At 42.0% G+C, this 27,496-nt stretch overlaps 1 protein-coding gene and 1 long non-coding RNA gene across 4 annotated transcripts in view; one reads left to right on the top strand and one right to left on the bottom strand.

Moving 5' to 3' along the window:
• FAM117B (family with sequence similarity 117 member B) lies at positions 1 to 27,489 on the bottom strand. The gene is made up of 8 exons (XM_082242357.1): positions 26,559 to 27,489; positions 16,104 to 16,255; positions 13,144 to 13,236; positions 11,562 to 11,675; positions 10,281 to 10,424; positions 8,154 to 8,379; positions 7,732 to 7,852; positions 1 to 5,058 (listed from the first exon to the last, which is right to left on the bottom strand). Exons 1-8 carry the CDS (start codon positions 27,274 to 27,276, stop codon positions 4,740 to 4,742), a joined length of 1,887 nt encoding a protein of 628 aa, XP_082098483.1. The 5' UTR covers positions 27,277 to 27,489; the 3' UTR covers positions 1 to 4,739.
• The window catches only part of LOC309520958, a 49,992-nt gene continuing 49,712 nt past the window's right edge, over positions 27,217 to 27,496 (top strand). For all 3 annotated transcript variants that reach the window (XR_014214491.1, XR_014214492.1, XR_014214493.1), the window contains exon 1: positions 27,217 to 27,294. This is a non-coding gene — a long non-coding RNA (uncharacterized lncRNA). The remainder of the gene's footprint in view (positions 27,295 to 27,496) is intronic.

Consider the following 27,496-nt stretch of genomic DNA (forward strand, 5'->3'; position numbering starts at 1 on the left):
TTCACTTGAAATATTTATTGAAAGTGTGCGAGTCCCATAAAGGTGAGTAAAACGTTTTTTGTAAAAAAATCCAATAGAATTTTTTGCAGACGTAGATCTTACATAATTAAAATAAAAAATAGAAAAACAGGAAATGCCCAAACACACTGGTGTGCACTGAGAGGGAAAAGATTCTTATAAAGTCTTACATAAACAAACATTGTTGGCTTTGCAAATATATACAACCTACCAAATTAGGCGTGGATTTCTCCATAACGTCTTTATCCCTAGTACTGGCATAAAACAGGACAGCCAGTCTCTAGCAAGGGGGGAACCCGGAAGAGAAATATATCACATGCCACTGGCAGTGAACCGCTGTGATAAAGTCACGTTACACAATATCCAGACAGAATTAGAATGGTAGGAAAGATACATGTTGGGGAACATTTCATTTCCATTTGCAGATCTAAATAGGACACTGATAGCCAAACAAGATGAAATCAGAAGTCAAAGAAAACATTCATGCTTCGTTACCAACACAAGTAATCTGCCTTTCCATTACCTAGTATTGGAGATATACTTGTACATCAGTTTAAGGAAATATGACTTTTCATGACTGATGAGGCCTTTAGATGCTCCAATCTTAATTCTCTGCAACTTTGTTTTTAGTGATAAATGCATATTATGGTCACCAACTTTGTTTTTAGTGATAAATGCATATTATGGTCAACAATACCTTGAAACTTGCCCAATACAGTGTTATTTAGCCACACCAACAACTAGCTAAAACCACACATACATTTCTTCCCCCAAAGGATCCGTTTCATGTCACTAACAGTTTACACCTGAATACAAACATAGCCATTTAAAGACAATTTTACTGGTGTTCCTTTTTTTGCAGATGGAGAACTTACAACAAGCAGCAGCAACACCTCAGATTGAATTAAGTAAAATAAACAAAACCAGAATGCCTATTTTCATAGGTACAAGGAAATGTCACACTAGGTTAGCTTTCCCCCATATTTCCCATCATACCACCCCCCAACCGCCTCTTGTTGCAGCCTCTCCCCACAAAAGAAAGAAAAGCCATGGAAACAGGACACAGCAAGATGACACAATATGAGTAGCGAGACCTCAGATTCTCCTCCCCCCGACAGTTTTAGGAGTGTTGTGGGGAGCTAGTGGCAGTAACGCTTGCTCTCACCAGGGTTGCAGACATTTCTGTTTTGCTTCTACATTTCTGGACTTCTCTCATCTCCAACCAGGAGCTGGAATTCTAACAGGGAAGGAAGTAGCCTCTGTTGATCTTCCCCAAGTCAACTCCTGGTTGGGAGGCAAGGGAAATGATGAAAACAACTGTCTCCCTATTCCCGTAGCTTCATTTAGAAGAGAGAGGAAGGCAAGAAAACTTTGGAGTGCATCGTTCCCCGCCCATCTCCTCTAAGCAGCTTTGAAGGAAAGGGGAGATTTGTTTCCCCACACATACAAGCTGGTTTGGGGGAGTGGGAAATGGAGGGTGAATCCCCTCCAAGCCAACCCCCACGCTGCAGGTGCGACTGAGAAAGAGGCAGTGAATCTTTGATGCACTGCTGATCGTTCCCCGTTTTCCAAGTTTCCTGGGGTCTTTTTCTTGTGTAAGAACAACATGAAGCAAACAGAATGCTAACAAATGGCATGAACGTACATGTAATGTACGGTGTATGTATATTTATTACACCCACCCACCACGTATGTGGGAAAAAATGGCATAGCTATTACAGTTTAATAGACACTCGGCAATCCTGACAACTGGCAATAATGAATTTGATCTCATTATTTCTAACTAGCTAAAGCTGGATTTTCATTATTCTGTTAGACCTTTTCCTTGTCCTAACTTCTTTGCTTTTGATTTCTTCCATGAACACTATCCTCTCTGGCTATTCTGCCTCTCTTAAAAGTCATGGGCTGAATTGCTCTAATGTCACAGAGGGGTAAAAGCAACCCAGAAGTAGGCAGTGGAGTGCAAAATCAAGGCTTGGAGAGAACTTGTAAGTGGAATGTTAAAGAATAGTAAGCAATTTTTATTTAAATCATTACTTGGCCTGGACTAATATATGTTAGTACAGATCAGTTGAACATCTCACTGCATTTAAGTAGCCAAAAAAGAACTGCTTATGGTTTGCATTTCCTCAGAATTTTCAATAATTTCAAATTATTACAAGGGCTAAATACTGTTTTCTTAATGGAAGCTGAAATGTCAGCTTTCTCATATTCACCTGCAGGCCAGCCTGAAGTGTGTTTCTCACTTTTTGCTCTGAAGACATGGGAAACTTCAGTTTTGAAGGCTTATGTTTTATATACCGTTCCAAGTTGTAATTTGGCCCTTAGGTACTCAATGGGAAAATTGAGTGAGGAGCTTCATGTAGTCTCTTATAAGCTGCTGTTTAACTTAAGAACTGGAACTGGGTTTAAACTAAATGCAAAGATTCCTCTAACGCAAAGGGGAGCCTACCTTCCCATGTTTCACAAAGCCACAACATTCAATTTAAAATAAGGCTGTGCGTTCACAGAAGTTACGTTGATGAAACACATTGCTTGACAATTGACCTAGTTTTAAAATACTACGTTGTTTTCCCATTTCATCCTTACCTGTTTCAAAAAGGAGTGAAAAACCTGATTTTAACACTCGAACTCAGCTGCCTCAATGGTAATGTCTTTGCTGCAAAATAAGTAGTTTGAAGACTTGATATGTCAGGCAAGTTAGGATCAAGGAATTGGATGGGGGGGAGAGGGGGGGCATCAGACAATCTTGCTGTGCTAATACAAAATATGTAAGCGGAACACGGCAGAAACAAAGATATGCAAGTACAATACGGGACCAAGGTACAAAAATGATGAAGTAACACTTTAAAAATAGTTCCAGAAGCATAGATTTGTTAGTCTGTTGCAGCAAAAACAACAAAGTCTTATAGCACCTTAAAGACTAACAAGTATATTGTAGCCCAGAACCTACTTTTCTGGGTAGGTATGTATACACCAAACTGGGTAGGTACGTATACCCTGAGTATGGAGAGGTGTTTTTGTTTTTGAAACAAAAAAAGCCAGAGAGTGAAACCAAAAGGCTAAGCAATGTAGGAGCTGGTATATCTGGTATTACTAAGCAAGCAAAAATGAATGCAAGAACAAACGGATGTTGGTGTGACCCACTCCAAACAAGTGGTTACTGGAGATGAATAGACATAGTAAGATGAACAGCAGTAACAGTATTGCTATGCCTTTCAATCACACTAACAGAATGGTCACACTAATGCTACAATATTTTCGTTAGTCTAAAGATACCAGGAACGCCTCCCTTAAAAATAGTAACTTTCCTATAACTGCATAGCTTGGCACCAATTAATTTTGAATCATTCTGTACCAATAGCTCCTTTGAAAGTACTAGTCTACCTTCCAGGATAATTTGCCATTTTGGAGGCGTTTTGGAATCTGAAAAGTGTGGCCTTTAAGCAGCTGCTCTAGCTCGTAGTTGTTTAATGAGTCTCGGTAAAATCTCCTTTCATTACCAGATTAGTTCATTGCCCTTCATAAACAGATTTAGTAACGGAAACTCCATCCCATTTTTGATTGTTACACCATTACAATTATTTTTTAGAAAGATCACAAAAGAAATGAAATGGGCCACAACTGCAGACCAATATTAAAGAATCAAACGATCCTTAGGTTAACACCCTAACAATATTGCTAGTCAAAAAAGGAGACTATATCCACTGAAATAAATTGCTTTAACAAACATCATGCCTGACAAACTTTACCCTCAAGAGACCCACAAGACAGTACTTTGACAAGCAGGAAGAACCATGCATGGCCATTTCAAGATCATATGACTACACATTTTATATAGTAGTGGCAAGACATGATACGATTGGGGTATAGGCCAAAAGGCAATTCTAGATTCTGAAAGCGACACAACAAACCAAGATGTCCCAGGAGGCACTGATGTGACGGTTAGTTGGCATTTTGGGGGGGGGGGGAGGGAGAAGGGAATATTGTTCTGAAACACAACACTAGGAACAAGTCATTACACTATTGGCAGAAGTGCTCTAAAACACTATTTCCAGACAGGTACCTCTATGTGAGTGCTTGACCTCCCGCCCCAATGCACGTAATGTACCAATATTGCTTCTCTTCTTGGTCTGAAGGAGATTAAGCTTATGTGGGAGGAGGATGTGGTCACATCACAGAATGCTGGTCACATCGTAGAATGCTGAGAAGATTCAGTCCTTTGGTCCCAAGAGTGGAAATGATGTAGCAAGAAAAGTGGGGTCATCCTGCTACGCATCGAAAAGCTTAAGATTCGTATGAACTAATACTTCTTACAGTGCCATTTGCTTGTTTCTCCCTTGCAGATCTTTTGCAAGGAACAGCTGGTATGTCTTGAATGTTTCCTTCTTCAAAATTGAAGATTGGTAATGCATCAGAAAAATTGGTCTTCCCAAATTGTAAAGCATTATGACCTGTCTCCCTTTATTGTACCAAAGCTTTTTTAAAAAAGTGCAGGCCAGAGATTTAATTTGAGCCTTCCCAAGACAAGTATAGCAGTTTCTCTGCCACTCCTTTTCCTAGATCTCACGCCAGCCTAACAGTCATGGTCATGGAGATCAAGATACTAGTATGACCTGTTTATGGAATTGCCAGCAATCATGATGCAAACAGATGTGATTTGGAAGGCATAATCACAACTAGCTTCAATAAAGTTCTCTTAAAAATTAACAAAACCAAGTTTATCCTTCAGTTTCTTCGCCGTGTCTAGACTGCTGCAGCACCGACATCTGTGGTATAATTTTGTTTGTTCCGCCAGGGAGCCGCTCTTGGACCGCACTTGCAGAGATGGAGGCCATGGCAATAGGCTGAAGCAATGCAGGTGTCATACCAGGCGTGACGGTCAGATTATGAGTAGCACCCTTGAGTGTAAGATCTTGTGTGGGAAGAAGTGGCTTCAGGATACTGACCAGGCAGAAAGCAGAGCCACTTTTAGGAATGAAGTTTACTTTATTTTTGTCAGGACAGTAAAAGGCCGGAATTTCATGCAAGGGCTTTGGCCTACAAAAGAAAGAATAACAACGCAACAAGGTTTAGTACAGAAAGCTAAATATTGCCAGCATTCTGAATATGTTAATTGCAAATCTCAGATGCAATGAAAATTAAATATGTGGATGTTAGCACACGTGTGAAAGGAAGAGGGCATTTTAAAGTTCATTATGCTAAAAAATTATCCTTTCTTTTTTTCTAATCATTTTTAAATGACTTACAGTGTTTGTTGTGCTGATCCCAGAGATCAACAAATATGTCAACAGGTTCTCCATTACTGGATCAATGTAAAAGCATAGAAGATTTTAAAATCACAGTTATCCCATGTGTATCGGGAAACCTCTTTCGTATCGGTCTCAACTGCCTGATGAAGCATTACAAATGGCTTGATACACAATTCAACAACTTTAGAAATCCTTTTTTCAAGACTATCGGGTTGGGTTCCAAGAAATGCAAGTAGAAACAAGCTATTGTTTCCTCCACACTGAAGTCTGGTGACCCCCCCCCCCCACTGCTCCTGCAAAAAACAAAAACAAAAACCTTTTCCTGTGAACTGGGTGACTATTGAATGGCATGGGATAGAACACAGTGGGGTGGAGGGTCCTTCAACTCTGATGAACAGGGAGAACAGATGGCTGCAGTGGTGAGGTTGCTTGGATGAAAAAGTTCCCTTTTGCTAGCCTCCTTCCACTCCTCTGTAATGTGATGTGGTAACTATCACTTTAACATAGGTTCACATTTACCAAGCTGCAGTTTGGTGCAGGGATGATTAGCAGTTTTGACCAGAGGGCTGTACTGAGGGTTGGCAGATCTTCTGGGGGCTGCATGCCAGCACAGAACATGCCCGGGACCAAGACATACCCACCACATTGTACAGGGGGCACACACACACACTCCACACTCTTCTCTTGATCAGCTGAAGAGTGGGGGTTGTTTCCTCCCCATTACAGCGCTCATCCCAGTCCAACACTGCAGTGAAAAGGAACCCCCTCAATATATTTACATAGGCACATCTTTTCCCTCTGGCATTGCACCACTACTAGAAGTGAAAAACAACCCTATTTAGCTGTGGCACTGTGTCAGAAGGAGTAGAAGTACCTTTGCAAGCGCAGCAGGAGCAAGAGGAAAAGGCAGAGGATTTTGAGAGAGGTCTGGGTCACTACTGGAAACGGCTCAAGGACTAAAATCTGTCCAATGTGGAGGCTTGTCTGAAAGTACCCATGATTTACTGAATCGCAATGGTCATTGTCATCTTAATCCTACATAAGGCAGTCCACAACTGAATCCAAAGCTGGCAAAAGCCACCACCTTTCCCAAAGCGTAAAAGAATTGGGGAGTGTCCCTTGTCTTGCACTTCCTGACAGACTCAGAAAGTAGAGTGACACTTCATGGTTTTCCAAGTGTTTCCAAATCAAAACAAGCTCATGAGATTCTGCTGTTCTACAGGCTCTGGAGAAGATGGGGTTCTCCCTGATATGAAGTTGGGTCTCACAGTTTCACTGCTTTCAGAGCATCTCCAAAGTTAGTGCAACAATGACACACTCCAGCTCAGAGTTTGAGAGAAGTTCTCAGCCCTGCCTTAGACTGAGGGTGTTCTAAGTTCTCTGAAAGCTGGCAGGGACCAAGTCTTTACTTCTCTATCCAGTTTGCAACTGAGAAGGGATGGGGCCATGTCCCACAGTTGTGCTAAGCTCTGAAGGAGCTCTGAGTGTCTCCAAAGTTCAAGGCTGGGTAATTTTGAAAATTAACCTGTGGTAAATTTTCCTTATGGGACGTGGGTGGCGCTGTGGGTTAAACCACAGAGCTTAGGACTTGCCGATCAGAGGGTCGGCGGTTCGAATCCCCGCGACGGGGTGAGCTCCCGTTGCTCAGTCCCTGCTCCTGCCAACCTAGCAGTTCAAAAGCATGTCAAAAGTGCAAGTAGATAAATAGGTACCACTCCGGCGGGAAGGTAAACGGTGTTTCCGTGCGCTGCTCTGGTTCGCCAGAAACGGCTTAGTCATGCTGGCCACATGACTCGGAAGCTATACGCCGGCTCCCTCGGCCAATAAAGCGAGATGAGCGCCGCAACCCCAGAGTTGTCAGCGACTGGACCTAATGGACAGGGGTCCCTTTACCTTTTAAGTTTTCCTTAAAGCAAAACTGCAGGCAAAGAAAGTGTTTTTCATGTTTTAAGAAAACTAGATATTCCACACTTTAAGAATTTCTCTTTTTGGGCTTTGTGTGAAGTGCCAAAGCCAAAGTGGCCATTCTTCAGATCTATTACATCCCTTGCTGCTAGACAGCATAAACCCCTTTATCACCAAGTCTGATCATTAAAGTAAAAAGCTCAATTTGTGTGGCATGGTACATTTTCAGTCCCTAATCACTGACCAAAGAATAGTATTTGCCTTCTGCCAGTTGCCATGGTAGGTTAGCAATATATCACAGTTCTCATTGATGAAGCAGCTTTGGGTCTGATCTCTGTTACCTAAGCATTCCCTAAAAAGTGGAAGGGGGACAACGACAACTGCAAACAGTTTTAAATGATTACTGAATTATGAACTGACAAAATGATGGAGCTGAAAAAATAACCTTAGGAAGAGTCTATACAGAGATTAGCCACTAAAGCTGCACTGCAAAACAAAAGTTAAGATATTTCTGAAATGTTAAGACTTTGTAACTATGAAGTACCGTACTACTTACAAGCTCTCCTCAAAGACTTTCACCTTCTCACAGCCCTCCGGAGGTTCGCGCTTGAACATATAGCTGTTGTTGGGTTTGGGCGAGGTGGCGTATTTGGGCAGAGGAGAATTGTTTCCATTCTCTGTAATGAACAGAGGTTTAGTTCCTTAAAACATACCAGTACACTTGCCCTTGTTCCTCCCACACTCTTACTGGTATTTCTTAAAACCAGGTCCTCCAACGTGGCCCCCAGACATACCAGTCTCCCATCAATATCCCCCAACGGTGCCATGAGAAATATCAGTAAATATTCCCTCAAAAGTCCACAATGCATGAGAGACTATTTGATCTTTCTGCTCAGTTCCCGATTTCCCATCACACTTCAGCAGATGCCTAGGCCTGGAATTTGTAATTTGCTTTTATGAGCACTTCTCAGCGGGTACCTTTATCTCTGGGGTCTGCAAGTAGGTCATCAGCAGAGCATGGGCTCTCCTCACTGCCCTCATTGGAAATGGCCAGGAATGAGCTTGGGGACACAGACTGGGATCTGCTGCTGTTGTTGCTGCCCTTCTCTGCCCCGCCAGGAGTCTGCGTGTCAATGCTGCGGGTACTGCTACTGCGCTGCACCAAAGGTGGAGGGGCTCGGTGCCCATCTGGAATATCTTGCGGCTGTGAAGAAAAAAACGTATGTATAAACTTCTTGCCATGCAGCAGACCACTAATCTTGTCTGGATAAGAAATTACTTTACATGTTAATAGACTACTTTAGTCTTTTGTATCAATAAAGCTCTTTAGTAGAAGATTAGTTATTCTTCAGACTCCAACAGAAAGAAAGAAAGAGAAAGAGAAAAAAAAAGAGAGAGAGAGAGAGAGAGAGAGAGAGAGAGAGAGAGAGAGAGATGGAAGTCAAACTTAAGGAGATTTGAGGATTCTGAGCAAGGGAAAATATATATCTACTTAAGAGGATTTAAAGGGATGATCTTGTACAAAAAGCAACCAAATTGACTGAAGCAGGGTACTTCATGAATGACCCCCTTCTTAATGTCTGGTTTCCTTTTCCTTTCCCAATGACATTCATTGACTCCAGAAACTCTCACACATGTGTGTTTCATCTTGGAAGTGTTGAATGCACAATTACTTGGTTATTCAGAAACAGTAGGAAGGTCTGGAAGTAACACTCCTGGCTTAATAATCTAAAGCAAGAGTGGGGAACGTGTCTCAGCCTGAGGTCAGCGTTCCCTTCTGAGGAACTTTCTGAGGATCAGAGGCAAAAGCGGGCAGAGCAACGAATGGAAATTTCACCTCTGTGAAGTATTTAATTTATATACCGCCTCTCACCTAAAGATATCCTATATATAAAAGTATACGATAAAAGCACAAAATAAATACAGTGGTACCTCTGGTTACGTACTTAATTCGTTCCGGAGGTCCGCTCTTAACCTGAAACTGTTATTAACCTGAAGCACCACTTTAGCTAATGGGGCCTCCTGCTGCCGCCGCTCCACCGGAGCACGATTTCTGTTCTTATCCTGAAGCAAAGTTCTTAACCTGGAGCACTATTTATGGGTTAGCAGAGTGTGTAACCTGAAGCGTATGTAACCTGAAGCGTATGTAACCCAAGGTACCACTGTAGTTAAAATAAAAGCAAAACAAAGCAATAACCCCCCACTCACACAATGTAGGCTGCTTTTGACACCCACCCCTCTTTCAATCCTGCATCTAGGCAAGCAAAAGTCATCATCAGAGTTCAAGGACACACTCCAGCCAGGCAAAGAATCTCAGGCTGTGAAGCAGGGCCAGTGAAGGGGTGTCTGGAGAGAGCTCCAAGGGCCAGAGACAGAGAGGCCTAGAGCGCCATATTCAGTCCTCAGGAAATCAGGTTCCCTACCCTTCAACCAGAGTCTATTAAGCCAGGAACAAGTGTCCAACTCGCATACTCCCTCCTCGCCTTTCCCCTGCATGCCATCTTTGGTGCCTAAATTGCAGTCTCCACAGTGCCCCATTACATCCAAAATGGGAAATGGTGGTTTAATGCCAATTTATTAACCAAGGTTGGTATTCAACTAAACTTTGTGAAAGTGGAAATATTTATGCTCCGCCCCTTCCCAATTGCTGGCCCCCAATCTGCTCTGGAGGGTTGGAGGAACCCACCAAACAAATCTGAGAAAGTCGGGGGGGGGGGGGGAGGCAGAGTCCCAATGTGGAAATGGGAGTTTACATAGCACAACATTGAATATAACCCAAGGTTCTGAAACCATGGTCTGATCATGATTGGAGATTATATTTAATAAACTGACATTAAACCATGGTGTCCAGTTTCAGACAAGAGGAACCTGTGAATTAATTCAGCCAAAATCAGTGCCAAAAGCTGGTGTGAAAAAGAGGGGGGAGGAGCAACAGATGAAGGCATGAGCCTGATGTTGATTTCTGATTTTCTAAACCATGGAACTAGGAAAATTATGTCTAAAAAGAATTTCATATCTTTAATATTCTGAACATTAACTCAGTCCATTTCACATACTAGCATAAAACCGCAATTAAAGCCTATTTGATTGCAACAGTATACTCACAATAAGTTGTTCCTCTTTCTCTCCTGTCTCCTTTATAATTATTTCGATCTCCTGGTTCAGCCCCTCTATGCTGTTACGGAAGCGTGATCCTGTCGACTTGGCAATTGGTATCACAGGAACTAGCACACTCTTTGGGACAGGTGGCTAGAGAAACCCCAAAAACAGTAATTGAAAAATGCTACATTTCTGTAGATTAATATAGGTCAACGAATGAAACTTTAGCTCTCAGCTCACATTCTATTAATACGACGAAGTTAAGCCCTGAAATGGCTTGGTACGAGGTTATCGGAGAAATGGCCTTCGTACATAGAATCTTCCCCATACATCAGGATCTGCTTCATATGTCCTCCTAGTGTGCTTTCTAATAAGATTGGTTAAGCTGGTATGTACACTGGAAAAAGACTTCACAGGGGTGACTCCACAATTACGGAACTCCCTTCCAATTGACTTATGCCTCATCTTTTTGGTAAGGTGTTGAAACGGACCATGAGAGCCCAGCCATGAATGCTATCCCTCTATCATATCACCTCAAAAATTTCACTTCATTCCTACCTCTCCCAGAATAGCTCAGCACTTGTGATTTGAATCTTCTATTGATGAGGAATACAAGATATGCTATAATAAACTGCAGTGAGTGCATTTGTTTTTCTAGACTATGAGCATACCTTATATTTTAACATGTACAGGTGACAAGCATTTTACGCAGCGGTTCCGTTCCCGGCCCCTGCGTGTGTCAGGAAAAGTGCGCATAAGCACATCCTGCCCTGTTATGCTCCACCCTGCCCCCAGTCTTCCCTCTTCCAGGTCCAAAAAGACCCGAGCAGTGGAAATTGCGCATCATTTGTACATGCCACCTGCAATGTGCCTGGGGCATAGTGTTTGGCTTGAGAATTTCAACTTATATTTCTTTCATTTGAGTGTGTAACTCTATCCACACTGTGCCTGCTGGAGGCTCAGAACCAAAAACAGATTTGGGTGTTAGGGCTCATAATTTGCATAGCAACCACTCCCCCAAACCTAGTCTTTTTCTTCCACCCATTACCTCTGATATTGTATACATGCTGATCTTCAAGTTCTGCAAGGAATTCAAATCTAAAGCAAACATTTGCTCGGCAATAAAGCTGCATGTCACTTATTTTGTCATTATTATTTTTCTGCCTCGAGTGCTGACAGCTTCCAGACTTTTGGTGGGAGTTTCTGTGTGTGACACAGCACCTAAAATACAGCAAACATCCCGGGACGAACGCTTTCCAAATTTTACATTAACAATTGTGATCGTACCTGGCATTGGTTAATGGCTGCATGATTTCCATGGAATGGAGATTGTCTTTCTTTGTCCCGATGATGCCTACTGCTGTGTTTACTTCTTTGCAGCTGCTGGCGTAGCTTGGCTATCTGAAAGGACAAACATTTTAAGTTTCCCTGTAAGATTTATAATGAAAAGTCTGAACAATTATGTCAAAATGTACAGTAAGTACTGTTACTACCACAGTAACCACTTAGGAACAGTGCACAAAACTACTAACATTAACATGTGCATTCTTCCTCCCCTCAGAGACATGTTGACCACAGCAAGAACAGGGATGCCTATGTACCAACACTATCATTTACAGATTTTTTTCTTGCCTCTTACATGGCTTGGAGTGGAAGCAGAATGAAGTTGTCTCCAATCTGCCTGTGTAGCTCATTAAAAAAGCAGGATGGAAAGATGTGTGCCTCACCAAGTGGGAACTCCATCACGCAGTGAAAAATGAATGCACGTTGATGGAAACATTGGCATTTCCATTCCACATGGGGGAGAAGGCTCGTTGGACACCTGCCATTCAGCCTTTGTTTTCACTGATATCATGGCAGGTGGGCACCGCCGCCACCTGACCTCAACAATGAGCAAGAAGCATGAGAAAGAGCTATGGCAAGACAAGCTGTAGTGGCTGTGGCAGAGGGAAGGGCTGAGAGAAATTCCCTCTGCCTATAACTGAGTTGCATCTGTACCACTTGGTTGCACAGATTGGTTGGTTGGTTGGCAGGAAGTAGACCCATGGGGTATTTCTCCCTGTGAGGGCAGGCATTCAATATTCATATCGTATTTCAAACACCAGCAGTTTTTTAAAAAAGAGAGAAGTAAAAGTTAACATAAAAAAATAATTTGGCTGTATGTTCTCCATGGTTATCAATCTGATGAAACTGACACTTAGCCATCTTCTTACCAAGCATGTCTCTAAACTATGATGTCTTCTTCTCTATTACATGTTTCTACACCAATTCCACGTGCTAGAACTTGACCTTCTGAGCAGTCAGATGGGTGGCTTTGTTAACATTTAGAACTGCACCTCATGTTTTATTGCTCCTCTTGCTAGTACAGTGGTACCTCTGGTTAAGAACTTAATTTGTTCCGGAGGTCCGTTCTTAACCTGAAACCGTTCTTAACCTGAGGTACCACTTTAGCTAATGGGACCTCCTGCTGCCGCCGTGCGATTTCTATATTCATTCTGAAGTAAAGTTCTTAACCCGAGGTACTACTTCCGGGTTAGTGGAGTCTGTAACCTGAGGTATCAACTGTACAGCATAGGAATGGGGAATCTCTGTCAGCTTGCAGGCTGTATTTTCTTGAGGGCAACCTTCCAGGGACTACAGGCCAGTGGTGGCCAGAGGCAAAAGAAGGCAGAGGGGTATGATCTGGAGAAAGTTCTAAGGGTCACATAGAGTAGTTCAAAGGGCAGCATCTGGCCTCCAGGAACCTGAGGTTCCCCACTCACAATGTTGAGAGATCACATATCTCTCATGTTGTGTAAGGAATATACTGTACAATCATTTGCAGCTATTGTGTGTGTTGACTTGAATACAGCTAAACATGTTTCTCAACCTCTTTCAGTTGATCTGTGCTGCCCCAAGATGCCGATCGCTTATGAGAGCCTTTCTTCTTTTCCAAGTATTCTTCAGCCCAAGCACTTTCAGTCTAAGACAAGGACAAAGAAGAAAAAAAGATTCTAAAAATTTAAAATCAGAGGCTGACTAGAAACAGATTGGATCAAAATAATTTTCAGAAATACAACATGCCAGACCTTAGAAGTTTAGTTCCCTAAATCATTCTGAAGTGAATAGAGGAATCTATTCCTAAATGAGCTATATAAAGGGCAATACAGAATACAGTGTATAATGCCTTTGATTTGGTCTGATCCACATATACATATACAAATATAGGCATTTACTGGCCTAGTAAAAAATTTGCCTGTCAGATATCTGGTGGGCAAAGTCTGAAATCTAAGCTGAGTAAATGCATGTGTAGCTAACAAAAAAATTAATTCCCACAGATAAGCAGACCTTTTATGGTCAGATTTAATTTTAATGTACCAAATTGAGGACACAGAATTAATACACTGAACGTCCATTTTAGCATATTCAGCAAAAATTGCATTATGGTTCTTACAGTCAGAAATGTTATGAGCTGATGCTTCAGGGGAAATTGAACAACTCAATATCCAACTGTTACAACACTGCAGGAGCTGCTTGCCTGGTGGGATAGAGCCACAACACGAGCTTCCTGTCAGTGGAGTCAATGTCACTTAGCAGGAGGGCAAAGTAGTGGGGAGATTAGGCTATGGGAATGCACGGCAGCACCCACACAGCCCAAACATCCCTGCCACCTCGCAACCTCCTTGCGCTCTTGGTAAGTGAACCTGGGTTCTTAAATGACTGTCACTGTTGTGACCATCCAGGGACCTAGTGATGATGAAATAAAAACCATCTCATCTTCATAAAGAAAGCAGTACTGGAATTTTTTGATTGCCAGTTAAGGGAGGGAGTGGATGGCAGGGAGCACTCCTGAACTACAGTTGAGTTGCACCTTACTCACATTTAACCATCCCAGGCTTTAGCAATAGACAGCTTGGGAAGAAAACAGTACATTTTGGTGCCAACATCACACACCAGGAGTGCTAGGCCTAAAGAAGTAGGAATAGCAAAGCTACTCCTCCAAACCTCTCCCAAGGCCAACCCTTTGAGAATTAAAGATATTTGTACACGTACCAGCACAGAGAAGAACGAAAGAAACAGCGAGTCTAACTTTCAAACAATGATTCAACAAGGAAATAAATTCTCTCCTATTGGAAGCACGGCAGGGCAACCACCATTTTAAGGCTTCAGCAACCAAGAGAGAAAAACCGAAACACCTTTGGAAATTTACAATTGAAGTTCTACGAACTCACATGGCATCACTATCTAAACACGAACTCAGCTCTATGTAAACTATCCGTCCATTTATCTGAAGCCAAAAAAGAAATGGGTGATTGTGTGAGTAATTTAGCTTAATTAATATTAAAAAGGTAGAGCTTCTATAGACCCCCCCCCCAAGAAAAACCCAAACCATCCCAAGGCTTTTCCTTCTGCCTATGTCTATCTCTGCTCCTCCCTTCACAATGGTCTCTCTCTGCCTTCCCTCTCCTTCCTTCAGCTGTGGAGGGGAGGTAGTAGAAACACAGGGGAAGCCTTGCTGCAGGGCTTCCTCCACCAAGAAAACATCAGTTTTGGCTGTATACAATTTTTGCATATATGTGTGGCCCTTAGAACCAAGCAATGCAACTGTACATTCTTTATGCAAAGATTAAATAGCAGGGCCAAAATATTCAATCTTAAGGAGAATCCCCAAGGCCAGATTGTAAAATATATATTGTGTTTTACATCACTATTACAGTATAGTTGTGGTATAAGAAACAGCAGTCATTTGTCCCGTGAATTAACTTACAGTCTTTCCCAAAGGAGGCAAATCTGAATAGGTTGAAAGAAGCATTGAGAATAATTAAAAATAGCTGTTAAAAGGATCTCCCAAACACCAGTTGCTATATGGCACTCAACACCATCTGGGCTAAAGATCCCGAAACTGGTTGTCAAACGAGTGTAGGGCTCCGGGAGCAGGAGGAAGCTATCATTTGCTGTTGTGAATTTCTTGCAGCTTTGAGCTCTCTAATGTCTTATTTTTATACCTTTTACAGTCTGTAGTAAGAGGAACTGTAAATTATCACATAAATAATGAACGATGTTTATTATTTATATAATTTAGATATAGGCAATGTTATTTGCTCCTTTTGCACTCCCCCTGTGAAATGGCCCTGTAGCTGTTTCTGAGGACATACTTTGGGTTGGTTTTTTATTATATTATAATAATAATAATAATAATAATAATAATAATAATAATAATTCCCTAGGCTCTTGTCACTCATATTCAACGCAGATGAGAGATCAACAAGTCCAACTTCCAACTTTTCTGTTGGATTGCTGAAATACTTTTGAATAAAATAATTCAAAACAAAATGTTAATCAATTGTGCAATGTCCCTTGCAAAATCCAGTCTGGATTGGGAACACTACCTGGCTCTCCTTGGTCCATTGTTTGAAATTATTTAAAAGAAGATGCATGTACATTTTTGCAGGAACATAAAGAAAACACACATTGGGCTATTATTTAGGGGCCATCTATCACCTTTCTTAAATATTAAACTAAAATAAAGCCTGCTGACAATATTAATTATGTCTTGAACTGTCAAGAGCCTCTGTTACCCATGTCAACAACTGCCACAATATAATTTGTTAAATACTAGCCATGAAATGACACACCAAATAAGGTAAGGATAGTTAGAGAAGATATTGCTTACTCATGTTCAGTGCTCTATGAACAAAGAAGAATGCTTTCAAATCTTTAAGCATATAAATTCAGTAGAAAATGTCCCCTGCTGAACTTCTGTGAACCCACCACAGCAGACAGGAGTGGAGCTGACATTCCTTACCCCGCCTGGCAAGTGCTTTTTTCCTAGTATATATGAACTCTTACCTGTGTGGCTTTGTCCCTCATGCACGGTGCAGCTTGACCGTGATTATCACGAGGCCATTGTCCAGCAAGATATGGAGCAGCAAGTAGGTCTAGTGAAGGGGTACGTCGAGCAATACTGGAAGGGCTTGATGAAGGTGGCCGTGGTTTATCAACTAAAATAAGAAGAAGAAAAAGAAAAAAATATGACAGAGGAAATAAAGCCTACTGTTACACAGATTTTCATTCTGCGTATCATGCATTTGGACTGTACACAACTGGTAATCGTTTTATTTATGAAGCTGTTATGTATAGGTTATACACACACACACACACACACACACACACACACACACACACACACTCCTGGCTAACATAGCACTCAGCTGCCAACAATGAATATTTAAAGTTTAGGCCTTGAAGACTTTTTAAATGCACAGCTGTATTAAACTGTGACAGAATAGGCTGACAAACTTTCCCTTTGTGCTACTATATACTACAGTTTGACTCATTGGCAGTCCTTAAATACACTATCTGCCTTCTAGCTGGTCACCCCATTTACATTTTTTGAGATAAATTACACTCCATTAACTTATTGTTTAATACTAGGAATTGTGCTTCTAATTCCCTGTTGCATAATAAAACCAAAAAAGCCTCAAACCCAGAGTAGTAGTACCCACACGTAATAATTTATCAGAAGACTCCATTTCCCCCCAATATATTGCTTTTTTGCTTTCCTCAACATTAGTAAAACTTCTGAAAAGTGGATTTTACAATTTAAAAATCACAAACACATACTGAATCAGTTATCTGGGAAAGCAATCACTAGAATTGCAACAACTGCAGAGCTACCGTTTCCTGAATAAAAAAATATAGTCAACTACAGTATAGCCATCAACTACACTCCAATCCATACACACAATTAAAAGTCATTATTATTCAGAGAACTCACTCAGGCACACAACGTGACTTTTTCTTTTCATCCAATTTCTTCTAAAACTTCCCAGAAATTCATGAATAGTTTATTATGCGCAGGGAGCAGATGTTGAAAAACAAAAAATACACAAACCATAGTGCGCATGCCCACACAACAACTCTGGCAAGGGCACAAAGTTTACCATTATTTTATTAGCCTAGAAGCTAGTTTGCTTAATGCATTACACACCGAGCTGTTTTGCTTAAAATGCATTATACATCGTCATGTAGTATAGTACACTATACTGCACAAAGTAATTGAGCATCATACGACCAATGCTCCCATTTGCAGATAAATGCATGTATATATTTTAGCATCAGCCCAATAAAAACATATACTATGGTTAACTGCACAAGGTTTGCATATATACCGGTATTTCATCCCCATTAACAGGAGAGTAAAATTTAAATATATATTCTCACTATATTATTTTTTTCTGAATCCATCCAATGTATTTTTCTCATCTAGCTCCCTAGGCTATTTCAGAATATTTCATTAAAATACTGTCTGCACTTCAGCAAATCGTGTAGTATTTTCATTGTCATTTCTTCCCTTGTGTTGCTACTCGGCCCCCCTTCTTTTCCCACAACTGCTCAGCTGCTAGCTTCACATGATGTGACCTACATAACAAGAGATGCACTTGCTTCAAGATAGCAGTTACAACAGCTGGGCTGATGAACAATAGAGGTATTTCAGAAATGTCTTAATTTTATTAGACTTAATTATACTATAGTCAATGGTTCCAAAACTATTCAGTGTTCCCTCTGCCTGAAGTTCTCTTGTTATAGGATACTCGTTATTGGTCTTATATTTAGTCAATCAGATGTTTATTATGATCAACCAACCAGTAAGACAAAATCTAAAAATACAAAAACACAGCCTCAATGAAGCCCATTGTTTTAAAAAATGACAAACTAAGAACGAACAATCATAGCAGAACTAAGAGGCATGATATAACAACATTCAGATATTTTTGCCACTTGCTTGGTAATCATGGAATATAGTCAGAACAATTGAGCAGGAAATCACCTCATAATTATGCGTTATCTGGTAAAAACAACAGTAAAACATGACTAGACACTCTTTCAACCTCTGAGTGGTTATACAGGCAGGATCTATCTTTAAGGGAACTCTAGGAAATCTGCTATCTAAAATCTTGAAAATGGGCCAATAAAATATCTCTTCTGCACTTGGGCATTGTCACAAAAATTAAAATATGCCATTCAATTATTAGAACAAGATCAGCTAAGACTCAACAACTGTGGAGTACATGGTCCATTAGTCAATGCAACCAGCTTTTGCACATCTATATTTTCATTATTTCGTCAGATTTGGCTCATACTAATTACAATGACATCAAATAAGAGAGAGAGAAAACATCTCATACCACCCCCTGCCCCCGATGGAACCTTAATATTGTTCAATTTTTCAAGAGAAAATTCAAGTTCTGGAAACAATATTGAGGCTCCAAACAAAATCTGGGTCACAATTTTTACAGAGCGCACTCATATAGCAGCTGGAACAAATTTACTTCTTTTTGTGTAGAAAATTGAAGAATGTTTTTACTGCAGATTCTGCTTTGATCTTTGCTAATTTACCCTGTACATTACAGATAACAGACATGAAGCCAGATCCTGAGATACGTCTAAGAATCGACTTGTCCTATCCTTTGCCCATTCACAGTCCAATAATATTTGGCCTTCCTTTTTGAAAATACCATAAACTTTAACTTATCATTGTTAACAGTTAGAGATTCATTTCCACAATGATTTATATATCCAGCGAGTTGTCATCAATTAGTTTAGGTTAGGAAAGTGAGACGGTATTGAACCCAGAAGTTAGGCCAAACATAAATTATGTAAGATAAGAGAATGGACATATCCTTCCACAACTTCATGGCTGGAAAACAACGAATCCAAACGATTACTAGGTTTCTATGCTCATATATTCTGAAAATATATGTGCAGATACATCATTTATGTCAATTACAAGTTATTATCAGCATTAGCAGAAAAATACATTGATATTTGCTACTGTATTTGTAGCAAATATCATGGCAATTAAAGGTTTGTGCTCCATCAGTCTGCTGCCCAATGCATTCACATAAAATAGTACAAATATAGTTAAAACAAGGTTTCAAGATGAGAAGTATCTCTATCCCAGTTAAAAACCTACAATCTATAAAACACGATAAAAAAATAAGTACCGAATTTACTAGAGTCTAATGTGCCATTGAATCTGATGAGCACCTCAATTTTCAGAACCTTGAAACCAAAAAAGGTATTTATTAGCAAATGTAAACGTGCTATCGAATCTAATGCGCACCTTAATTTTCACAATGTAATTTGGCCAAAAGGGTGTAAATAGGTACATCACCATGTAACTGCAATATATATTTGTTGGCATTATCTATGTTTCTGCCAGAGTACACAAACAGGGATAGTGCTTTTTGCTAGGCACCTAAGCTTCATGCTTGCCATCTGGAAAGCAGCAGAACAGTAACTCAACTGCTACACAATTAGAGTTCTGCTAACTCTAAGCTGGTAACAGATGCTAGCTTCCCCAGTGCATATCATATCACCACCACATAGGAGGAAGTAATTCAGAATGGGCTTCAACTAGCCAAAAACATGTCCGACTGTTTAATATGGGAAGTTCTGACACCAATGGTATGGTAGCTTCTGCATAGTTTGAATGTAATCTTATTTTAAAAATGATGCTAACCATTCCTCTCGCGTACTTCTGTTGTATGCTGATAAAGTATTGACTAGGAACGGCTAGCCAAAATGTACCATTTATTCTTAAAATCCCCACAAATTATTCAACTGTATGCTACAGTGCGAGTGAAAATGTGGATGACTGGTTGATGATTTCAAAAGCTGCTGGAGATGACAAGCAGCAAGGTGAAGGGGGGGCATTCTGACGACAGCAGAAGAGGAGGGTTGGGGCGTGAGTAGGGAGTGGCACATTCCTGTTTCACCTCAGGCAGTGAAACAGAATGGGCCATCCGTGTCCAAGTGGGGAAGAGAGGAAGGAGACCCCCTCACTCAATTTTGTACACAAGCTGCAGTCTTTGTCTAAAATTGTTAAAATGTGAAATCAAATGAGGGCTTCTAAATGAGTGGTCTCATCACTGCTCGTTCAAAACTATGGAGATTTCTCCTTCACTTGTACGGATCTTTTCCACTTCCTCAGATGTCACAAACTTAAAGTTCTTCATCAAAACAGGACAACGCAGAAATTGGCGTTCAAGTCAGAAAGGATAAGAGCAATTGCATCCATAAACTATATTTTTATAAATAGATAAAACTAGTTTAAGTCTTGTAACTTTGTTTTCCAGACAAACCAAGCGAGAATGTGTTCCACCACTAAATGGAACAATTCCATTTTGGGGTTCAGTATTTTTTGCAAAACGTTTAAGTTTACCATTGCACAAGCCAGTTGGACCTGTTAATTTAATTTCAGCTGTAAAACTCCCACTGACTTTGAACTAGGTTTTTGTTAACTTTTAGTCAGCCCAAGCTACTTTCCCCTATATTAAAGGAAGAGGGGTTCCTCCATAAAGTTGGGGTGATTCCATGCAGTTATTTTTAAACATCATTTTAAAGCATACATATTCAAAAAATTGTTTAGAATTTAGGCCCTAGGATCTTATTCACTGGGATGATTCTTTGGTTCAACCAGCAGCCACTGATCAATCCAGAGATACGACTGAGGATAATATGTGCAAAGCGTTTTATGCATTGACAAGAGAGCATCTAAGAGGCAGAATGTAGCCTCTGGAAAATCTAGGGATTGTTCATCCAGTATATATATAAAAAAGCTCCAAGGCTCAATGGCAGCGGGGAGAAAGTAAAGAGATTCACTGAAAAACAGATAGACCCTGAAAGTAGGAATAGTGCTATTAGTAAAATGCAACAGTTCAGAGAGATCCTAGTGCCATATTTAGAGATTACTTTAATGACCTGAGGAAGCGGGCCCAATTTCAGACATATGGAAGAATTCTAGGAACATAGTGATTCTATAGAATCTTACATTTACTTGATCGGGTTCAAAAACTGTTTACTGCTATTCTTGCCTCTACAGTGGTACCTCGGGTTACATACACTTCAGGTTACATATGCTTCAGGTTACAGACTCCGCTAACCCAGAAATAGTACCTCGGGTTAAGAACTTTGCTTCAGGTTAAGAACAGTTTCAGGTTAAGAACGGCCCTCTGGAACGAATTAAGTACTTAACCCGAGGTACCACTGTATACTGAATACTACAACCACTGGTATAATCAACCTGGATTAGGTAGGATTCATACCAGGGTGTCAAATGTAAGATTCAGTTTGCAGATATTCCCACTGAAAGAGGCCTTGCATTTACGTTTACTATCAAGTATAGGCCAAATACTATGAATGTTCTACTTTATGTTTAGATCCAGCTGAAAAGTCCCTTGTAGTCATAGAGGTTGTTATGTATGGACAGGGAATGGAAGAAAATGCAGTTATCTGACCTGTGGTGAAAATTTATATCCTGAAAATGGAATAGATGTAGCCTCAACAATACAATCTGCAAACTGTTGCAAGCTTTCAGCCTATGTATGGGACTCTGATGTATACAACCTATCCATTTCTCCTCCAGTGCCTTGTATAATCTGGTTTATCTGGTTTCTATTCCTTCCAGGCAATCTCCTTGTGTACAAATTACAAACTTGATCACAGAAGGACCAAAAGAACCTTTCCAAACTGAGTGAATGGGTGATAAAATGGCTAATGCAATTAAATGTAAGCAAACACAAAGTGATGCACATTGGGGTAAAAATCTTTCACATTTACATGCTCATGGGGACAGAACTTTTGGTCACAATAGATCGATTAATGAAGATGTTGATCTAGTGTGAGGCAGCTATGAAAAAGGCAAATTCTATGCTTAGCATCATGAAGAAAGGAACTGAAAATAAAAGTGCCAATATCATGATGGCGTTAAACAAATCTATGGTGCGATCGCATTTGGAATACTGTGTACAGTTCTTGTCACTTCAACTGAAAAAGGATACTGGAGAGCTGGGAAAAGTTCAGAAAAGGGCAATAAAAAAGATCAAGGGTGACACCCCCCCCCATGAAGAAAGGTTGCAGGGCTTTTTATTTAAAGAAAAGGTAAGCGACAGGTGACGTGACAGAAATCTATAAAATTATGCATTGCATGGAGAAAGTGGATAAAAGAAGTTTTTCTCTCTGTCTAATAAAATGAGAAACTTGTGGATATCAAATGAATCTGAAAGCTGGAAGATTCAGGATACATAAGGAAGTGCTTCTTCCCACACCACATAGTTAAACTATGGAACTTGCTCCTACAGCAAGCAGTGATGCTCATGGCTCTCAAAGAGAATTAAACAAAATTTTGGAAATTAGGGCTATCATTGGCTACTAGCCATGACGGCTGTTGCCCTGCCTCCACACAATTGGAGGCAGTAATTCTTCTGAATATCAGTTTCTGGAAAATACAGGAGGGGAGAGTGCTCTTGTGCTCAAATCCTACCTGCTGGAGTATTCATTAAAAATAAACTTGGCACTCATGTATATGTGTTAACATTTTTGCCTTGTGGTATAAACTAATATCAGAAAAACTTAATCCGCCTTCTAATATAGGCAAACACATTCTTTTAAATGATATACAAAGTGAAGCATTACCCCAAATAAAAGCCCTGAAATAATGCATTAATCTTTTGAAAGTATGCTTGGGGGATGTGTAGATAAATACCACACAACACATATATTATTATTTGCAGCATTCATTAATCTTAAGTGTATTAACTTTACTGCAAATACTAAATTTAAGTGGCGTCCATCTTTCCAAATCAATGGAGATTTATGTTATTTACTTATTTGCATTCAATTTAATGATTTGAGAACTATCTGTAGGAAACAAAATTGCTAGATATGTTATAAGCCTTCAAACTTCTATTTTCACCTTCCTGACTATTTCCTGTCAAGTAAAGGCATTCCAATAGCCACATGGAAAATCAGCATGTCACAAAGCTATTAACTGTAAATTTCTTAAGTGTTTGAAAATTTAGTAAAAAGGTAGGTGGGGCAACATCATACTAGTCATTCCCGTAACAAATTCTGACTCAGTGCTATTATCAATTATACATATCAATGAATAGGAGCCTTCAGGACATAAAAGTTTTCTGAACAATGGCCTCAAGAATAATTACTCTTTCATAGCTCTCTTCAAGGCTGAAAGAAAGCTTAAAAAGCAGTCACACTTTCCAAAGTCCATAGCAATTGATAATGACAAGTCAATACTGTCTTGAAGACTAAGGCTGCAATACTAAACAATGTTACAGTTGAGAGTGAGTCTTATTGTTCATTAAAGATACTTGAAACAACCAATAAAAGGCTCAGCTTTGACTAGATAGAGGCTCTGGTCAAAGATGAAACGTATAATCCATGCAAGTAGTTTCAAGACAGATCCTTTCTAGATCACATTTCTAGTTTTTCCAAGGTGAAAGGAAAAGAAACCTATTGTTCATACCTGCTTGATTCTACTACGCATTCTTACTGGGAAGTCACACCAAGTTCAATGAGGCTTGCCATCAAATAAACCTGCAGAAAATATGTATGCTGGCTAATCCTAACCACATTTTCTCATAAGGACATCTTGGGATGATGTTTTCAAATTCTTCTGTCCTTAAAAGTTAGTATTCTTTAAAAAAAATAAAGGAAGTACCTCAGTTGTTAGGATATGCTTCTTTAGGACAATCTAGCTACTTTCGCAATAAGTTTTGCTAGTCTATCTGCCCACACATCTGTTTGGTATTTCATGGCACAGTGAAGGAAATGGGGGTGTGCATGTGTGCAAGAAAGGAGAAATCTCCATTTTATATAAGCTTCCCTGTGTGGTTGCAAAATAGCACTGGTAACACCCCAAAGATAACCAGGCAAGTGGCTTTTTTATATGCTTGTTCAAACAATAGTAGTGTACAAATTTCCAAATAACCTCTCAATCTCACTACAGGCGGCGACAATTTTGGGCAGGGGTTCTGTTCCCAGCCCCCATGCACGACAGCAGAGCATGCATAAGTGTGCCCGCCCTCTTCCGGGTCCAAAAGGTCCCGCCTGTCAATGGGACTTGCCTTGAAGGTTGCTCCCTGTCCTTAAAAAATGTTACCTATTCTTTGCATTCACAACTGTCTAGTAAACAGTTTCAAATACAACACAATCACAACATATGTGCGGGTTCAATTCCAAGGGTTCTACATATATGCAATAACATGTATACTCAAGCTGCCCACTTATAAGCATCCCTAGCCTTCTGCACCAATGAACTGAGGAGGCCTTGCTGGCGCTGCCCAAGGAAGGCAGAGTGCTTAAAAGCACCAGGCAGCCCAAGCAGACCCAGTGCAAAAAGTGCTTTTAAGCTCTTTGCCTTGCTTTCATTTAACTTGTGCAATATCAACTAGCCTGCCTTTAACCATGTATGGTTGAAAGTGCATGAATTACATGTGCGTACAACAGAGGCTTTCAACCTTTTTGAGTCCACAGCTCCCTTCTTTTTGCGGCTTCCCTGTGGAAAGTTCCCAGCAGGACCCTATACAGTCATACCTCGAGTTGAACATGCTTCGGGTTGAGCGCGTTCGAGTTGCAATCCGTGGCAACCCGGAAGTAACGGAGTGCATTACTTCCGGGTTTCACCGCTCGCACATGCGCAGACGCTCAAAATGACGTCATGTGCATGCTCGGAAGCGGCGAAACACGACCCGCGCACCGTCGCATCTTGCATTCCATTTGGGATACGAATGGGGCTCCAGAACAGATCCCGTTCGCATCCCGAGGTACCAGTGTACCTATTTACTCAGACATGTTCAACTAAGTTGCATTGGGATCACTCTTACCGTACACTGGATTGCAGCCTTAAAAAATAAAATCAATTGTAGGGAAGCAAAAAATAAATGGCGCTGCACCTGACCATCATTCACGGCGCCCCAACATCAGCTGAAAACCACTGGCGTAAGATGCAATTGTACTGTATACAACAGACCTACCTAGGGAGGTGTTGAGTATTCCCGGGCACTCTGATTGTCACTGACTTTAACATTTTGTATCTTCATTGGATAAAGTAGTGCACTGTTCTGCTCCTACTTCTTATCTTGACTGCATGGAGAATGCTACCAAGATAGACAAATTTCTGTGGTCTTTTTCCTTCCCTAACATTGGTATTAACCCCCTGCACCTGTCCTGTAGTGTATAGACTACAGCATGAACCTAAAAAGATATAGACTGTGTACACACCATATGTTTAAAGGCATGACTTCCCCCAAAGAATCTTGGGAACTGTAGTTTACACACACACACCCCACAGAGCTACAATTCATAGTACCATTAAACTAGTTTCCAGGATTCTTTGAGGAATCAGTCATGTGTTTTAAATGTATGGTGTGTACTCAGCCATGGAACTGTGAACAGAGAGGCTCAAGGCCACTGTTTTCTCAACAGAGGGAGGGTCACTAAAGCAAATACTTTCACCCTGGTGTCAATTCTACAGATCCTATACAAGTATCTCACCTACTCATTTTAGAGAAACTTGTGAATACTAGAGCTCAGGTATTTCAAAACCTAATTTGCACAAGAAGACACATTAGTTGAAACTTTCCAGTGTAAAGGACACATGTAACTACCCAAACTGTCCGCTGCAATAAACATAAGTCCTCCCCACTCAGCTGAACAATTGCTTTCAAAAATCAGAAAATATTATTTAATAATATACTAGCTCCCCTTCAACCCTCAATTACCATCAACTTATATTATATTTTGTAATGTTTTACCACTACAAATCAATGTAAAGCTGCACTGTAAAACCAGGCCAAAGAAACAAGAGATTCTGCCTTGCATGTAGACGGTCCCAGTTTCAATCCCAGCATCTTCAAATAGGGCTAGGAGAGACTCCCTGCCTGAAACCCTCGGGAGCCACTATCAGTCAGGGTAGATAGAATGGAACTAGATGGGCTCCGCACCATGCAGCTTGCCATGCTCCTATTAAAGCAAAACATGTCTAGACACATCCTTTCGCTGCCCGGATCTCTTTTCAGGCACCACACCATGCTTGGCAGTGCTTTCCTTTCCACAGGTCCCTGTACACTGTGCCATCCAAACACAGCTCCCTAGGAAGGGAGGCGAAGCAGCCTCCAAAAATTATGGGGGGTAAGGAAGTTATTCAGTGCACCACAGCCAAGTCACAGGATCTGCAAATAACAGGTGAGAAATGACAACACCCCCCCCCACACACACACAAGGGGGTCCAGAGCCAAGGGGTCCAACAAGGGAAGTGCAGAGATGCCCAAAGCCCTGGCGGCCTCGTGGTCCAGCTCTGCAGGAAAGCCCTCGCCATCTGCTCGACACGAAAAGCAGGCAACCGGTATGGTTAGGGCCGGTTGGCAGCAGCTGGGGGGGGGCTCCGGTTTCCTCCACCCTGAGTGTCCCTTCCCCCCCCAAAAAAAAAACCCCAGCCCTCACCTTTGCAAACAGGCGAACTCGGGCTCTTCCTCTCCGGAGAGGCCCTGCTTTGCTCGGGCGACCGCCTCCTCTGCCGGTGCCGGATCCTTCCCCCGGAGGACGAGGAAGAAACCACGGCGGCGGAGCAGGCGCTGCTCTCGGGCACAGGCGGCGAAACCGGGGAGGAGCAAGGCGAAGGGCTGGAGCCCGGCAATGGCGGCGCGGGGGGCGGCGGCGGCGGCAGCTGGTGCAGCCGAGGGGGGCTCCCGCGAGGCCCGGCCCCGCGCGTGGGGCTGCCGCGCGTGGAAGGCGGCGGCGGAGGAGGAGGAGGAGGGAGGGCGGCGGCGGCGGCGGGGGTCTGCGTGGCTACGGCAGGGCTGCCGCCGCCGCTGCGCGCGCCGCAGCCGTTACCGGGCGCCGGGCGCGTCGGGCTGGCGGTGCGCGAGGAAGGAGGCGGCGGCGGCGAAGAAGAAGAAGAAGGAGGAGGCGGCGGCGGCGGCTGAGGGGATGTCGTCGTCGCCGCCGCCGCGCGTGAAATGCCGCCGCCGCCCCTCGTGGGGCTGCCGTGCTGCTTGAGCTGGAAGGGCACCGTCGCCCGCATGGGCTGCAGGCGGCTGCTGTTGGCGCTGGCGGCCCCGCCTGCTCCCGCCGACACAGCCGAGGCTCCCCCCGCCGCCGCCAGGGAGGTGGCCGGGGTCGGCGAGCCGCTTCGCCTCACGCGCGGCGGGTGAGAAGCCATCCTTCGGCCGGCTCTGAGGTAAACGGCGGTGAGGAGAACGGCCGTTGGGAGGGGGGAGGGGAGGGGGAAGAGGAGCCGCCAGTCAGTCAGTCAGTCGGTCGGTCGGTCAGCCAGGCCCCCCTCAGCAATATAGCTCTCCTCACACACGAGCGAAACGCCGCTCCGGCCGATGCGACCGCTCCGGCCGCCTCATCAACAATAGTGGCCGCACCGGCGTCTC

The sequence above is a fragment of the Podarcis vaucheri genome, assembly GCF_965113315.1.
Source record: "Podarcis vaucheri genome assembly, contig: SUPER_1_unloc_1, whole genome shotgun sequence".
In the NCBI taxonomy this organism is placed as follows: domain Eukaryota; kingdom Metazoa; phylum Chordata; class Lepidosauria; order Squamata; family Lacertidae; genus Podarcis; species Podarcis vaucheri.

Coding starts and splice junctions, on each gene's coding strand:
- FAM117B (XM_082242357.1), bottom strand. CDS start 27,276: ATGGCTTCTCACCCGCCGCGCGTGAGGCGAAGCGGCTCGCCGACCCCG. Junction 13,237..16,103: donor TGAGGGACAAAGCCACACAG/GTAAGAGTTCAT, acceptor TCCTTGTCTTAG/ACTGAAAGTGCTTGGGCTGA. Junction 10,425..11,561: donor CAGCCATTAACCAATGCCAG/GTACGATCACAA, acceptor GGGTTTCTCTAG/CCACCTGTCCCAAAGAGTGT.